The sequence below is a fragment of the Zea mays genome, chromosome 1 (assembly GCF_902167145.1).
Source record: "Zea mays cultivar B73 chromosome 1, Zm-B73-REFERENCE-NAM-5.0, whole genome shotgun sequence".
In the NCBI taxonomy this organism is placed as follows: Eukaryota; Viridiplantae; Streptophyta; class Magnoliopsida; order Poales; family Poaceae; genus Zea; species Zea mays.
Window position 1 is genome coordinate 232,520,548 of NC_050096.1, and position 3,888 is coordinate 232,524,435.

General features: G+C 42.1%; 1 protein-coding gene across 1 annotated transcript; it reads right to left on the reverse strand.

The window, feature by feature from the left end:
• Nucleotides 1–1,942: 1,942 nt before the first annotated feature.
• Nucleotides 1,943–2,851, reverse strand: LOC103643401 (putative glycine-rich cell wall structural protein 1). Its single transcript, XM_008666575.4, has one exon. It carries the CDS (start codon nucleotides 2,681–2,683, stop codon nucleotides 2,099–2,101), a length of 585 nt encoding a protein of 194 aa, XP_008664797.1. The 5' UTR covers nucleotides 2,684–2,851; the 3' UTR covers nucleotides 1,943–2,098.
• Nucleotides 2,852–3,888: the final 1,037 nt, after the last annotated feature.

Here is a 3,888-nt window from a genome sequence, read left to right on the forward strand (position 1 = left end):
TAGACGTGCAACAGATTAATTTGAAATAACTGTGAGGGGTTATTTGTAAAAAGATGACGCGGGTCGACCGTTGAAACTGGTGCTTTAAGTATAGTATAGATATAAAGTTCTTAATGAAATCCCACCAAGTGACACTGGTTAGTAATGATGTATCTATTGCAAACAAGTGCTTCCAGAAATTAAAAGTCTCTTTAAAAATCAAGATTTTTCTCTAATACCTACATTAGATAAGTGATTTTGACAAAACATAATTTAACAAAATGTAATTAGTGAGAGAATAAAATATGTTGGTTCAGACACAAAGATTATGTTGGAAAAATTATAATAATTGAATTGAATTTAATCCAAAAATAAAGCATGATCATAACAATAAATGTGTACAGAAAGCGAACAAATCTAAACATATATATCATGCTAATTAAGATTGAAACTTGAACTAACAGAACCATGTCGAAACAGGTTAAACTAAATAGTATGAAATACATAATGAGAGGGAGATGGCTGTACATTTGTTTCATGCTGATGATCGGGTAGAGAAGACGACATCAACATTCAACACCGTCTTGTCGTTGGTGACAATGTGAAACGGCCATAGACGAGGAGGTAGATGAGCTATGGTTGAAGGTGACAAAGAAGTGATCGAGCAGGCGTGGAGAACGCTTTCTAAAAACACCATTTTCCCTCTTCCAGTATATGATCACTTAGGGTGTCGGTTCTGGAGACCTGTTATGGTATTCTCCAGTGCCCGCAGACAAGCCGAATGAAGCACCATACACTTCGGTGCAGCAGGCAGGAGGACGTGAGGCTAGATGTGTTGGCTACTGGTGTGTTTGAAGGCAACACCCGTAGTTGGATATTTATAGGAGAAAACTGTGTTCAGGTCCAACAAATCAGTACCAGATAAGGAACCAAACATGTGCATGAGAGTTGATCAATTTCGCTTCTGATAAGCCTTATCAGATAAGAATTCCAGAATAAACTTAATAGATAAGAATTTTATAGTAAGCGACAAAATAAAACTATAAAAGGAAGTCATAGACACACAAGGCTTAGACCCCGAATTTAGTGGGTCATTCATGTTGCATGTCGTGTGCCCATGCTTGCGCCTTTCGTCCGGCCCGATAAGATAAATATAGAGAAGACTCTACTATTTAAGTTAGGTTCCTCCATATCAACTAGCAAGGTGGAACTAATGTTTTCACATCGCTATTCATAAATGGTCTATTGAGATTTTCTATGAACTATTTTGAATTTTCAATGGGCTTGGCCCACTGATTTCAACAAATTATACATTTGGTCGACATGGTTAACAAATAACAAGCAATGGCATTGTTTTTAGGATGGAAATTCTATTTCTCCTATTCAAGTTGTCTACCCAATTATCCATTTGCTTCACATAGAAATCAACTAAGCTAACCATGTATACTTTTTTGTCAGTCATATATTGGGTGGATCCTTGTCCATACAGATCAATTTTGTGTTGGTCTTTTACGTGTGTTTTGGTTGTTTGCTTCCAGATAGGCAGAGGTTGGAATGTGTTTTTTTTCCAAGACTTCATACCATTTTGGTGTAATTTGCTTGAAATTTGAATAAAAGCTTTCTTAACTACTAGTTGGGGAACCTTATCTTCTCAATGGTTTCAATTTTCTTAACGGAAATTAGTTTATTTTCTCTTGAGAAAATGGAGTTCCAAACTAAGCCTAACTATAGAAAAAAAAAAGAGAATAGGATCGGCTAGCTCACCACGTGGACACAAGTGGAGACCCCTTCTGAGAAAAATGATTTGTAGTCCTAGCTACTCTCCTCTTTCCTATTGGCCAATAAAGGGATGAACTGAGCACATTAAATTAAATCAGGCTTCCTCGAAACGATCTTGGAGGCAATAATATTATACTAGTGATATATATGACCGGATGGCACGAGAACAGAAAACACACAACTGATCACCCAATCTTCTCAGGTCTTAACAACGGATGCTGGAGCCCTTTATTAGTCATGGGTATACAAGTACATAAAAGAAAAGTAACACAAATCACATCAAATCGAACCCTAAACAACGTGTTCTGGCCTCCATCTTGAGAATTGTATTGTGTAAAGCCTAAGGCTGTCCAGCACCAAATCCAGATCCGCTGCCATCGCCGCCGCCACTCCCACCATTGTAGCCACCTCCCCTGCCACTGCCATTGCCGTCAGCACTAGCTTCTGCACGCGCTGGTGTGGCCGAGACCACGTTGCCGGAATTCGCTACGCTGGAACCGTATCCATCGCCACCACCGGCACCATACCCGCCGCCACCGTCTGCCGAGCCTTGTCCAGCACCACGGCCGCGACCACTGCCCCCAGCACTAGTCGACCCGCCATAGCCGTAACGTGACTGCGAGCTATAACTAGACCCGTACCCTGTGCCAAACCCAGCCGCAGCCCCAGAACCCGCCGGCTGCGACCAAGAACTGGCCCCGCCTCCGCCCCCACCGCTTGCATGGACTCCAGCCCCATCACTCTCACCGGATCCAGATCCAACTCCGGATCCAGAGCCACCACCGTTCAGATACCCGCTACCATTACCATCTCCGGCTCCTTGCCCTTGAGAGCTGGAGTATCTAGCCACCCTGATGGCGCTGGCTGATCCAATGCTCAAGAGAACAAAGAGGCTAAGTGCTAGTGCAAGTTCTTTGCTAGCCATTGTGAGCCTAACTAGCAATCGCTAATAACAAGCACTACGCGCTGGTAGGAGCAAAGGATCGCATGGGTATTTATAGCTTTGTTGAACATGTTAATGAAGATCTGACTTCTAGACCCAATGCAAGCTCTAGTGGTCATTATATTTTGAGCAAGTGCATCAAATTAAGCTTGTACACTGCAACACTGGCGGTGACTTTCTATCAATTGTTTAAGCTCTTCTTCAGGACAAGGGGTCCCAGCCCTGTTTGGATCTGCCTTTCTTAGAATCGTTTATATGAGAAACCTGATATTCTGAGAAGCCGCTGTCCATAGAAAAAGCTGAGCGATTGATTTCGGCATAAAGATTTGTTCAAACAAACATGTGATGTACTACAAAGTTGTAGATCTCTTCAAGCTCTATGATTTTCATATAAACTTTATTTTCATATGATTCTATACGTAAAAGTTATGATGTTAACAATATTATGCAGAAAAAGGAAAAACCGGTACCCGTATCCGACCCAAATATGCAAGTACTTATCGGGTAGTTATTATTTCGTATCCGACCTGAATCCGAAACTGCACTAACCGGGTACTACCCGTATCCATCCCGAATTGGTATCCAAGAAAACGAATATTTACACTATCTATATCTGGTACCCGACAAGTATACCTAATCCGTTTTCACCTCTATGCAGCGTCAGTCATCTCGCGCTTCTGCATCGAATCAAGGCTTGTTTAGGAGCAAAGGGGGAATTGAGGGAGATAGAATCCTTTAGGGCTGGTTTGGCAGCCTAAAACCTCACTGGTTTCCTGGCCTTTTCTTTGGGAAAAAAGTTCACACAGATTATTTCTTTGGGAAAAAAGTTCACACAGAATATAAGTAGAAGTTGATGACGGTGAAGATGATATTGATAGGATGGACCAGATGCTTGAGGATCTGCAGCCTGAACTGGCACCAGATCATCATGATTCACCTACACCGGAGGTTCAGAAGTTCTTCGACCTACTCAAAGCGTCAGAAGAGCCTCTTCACGGGCACACTGACGTGACCGTCCTAAAATTCGTGACCCGGCTGATGTCAATCAAGTCCAAGTTTGCATTTTCAATTAATTGTTACAAGGAGCTTATGGATTTGATTAGCGAGATTCTTCCTACGGGTCACAAGATGCCCAAAGACATGTACCAGTCCAAGAAATTGCTTGAAGGTCTTGGTATGGAGTATGA

Excerpts from the sequence above, each read along its gene's own strand:
- LOC103643401 (XM_008666575.4), bottom strand. The coding sequence starts at position 2,683 with ATGGCTAGCAAAGAACTTGCACTAGCACTTAGCCTCTTTGTTCTCTTG.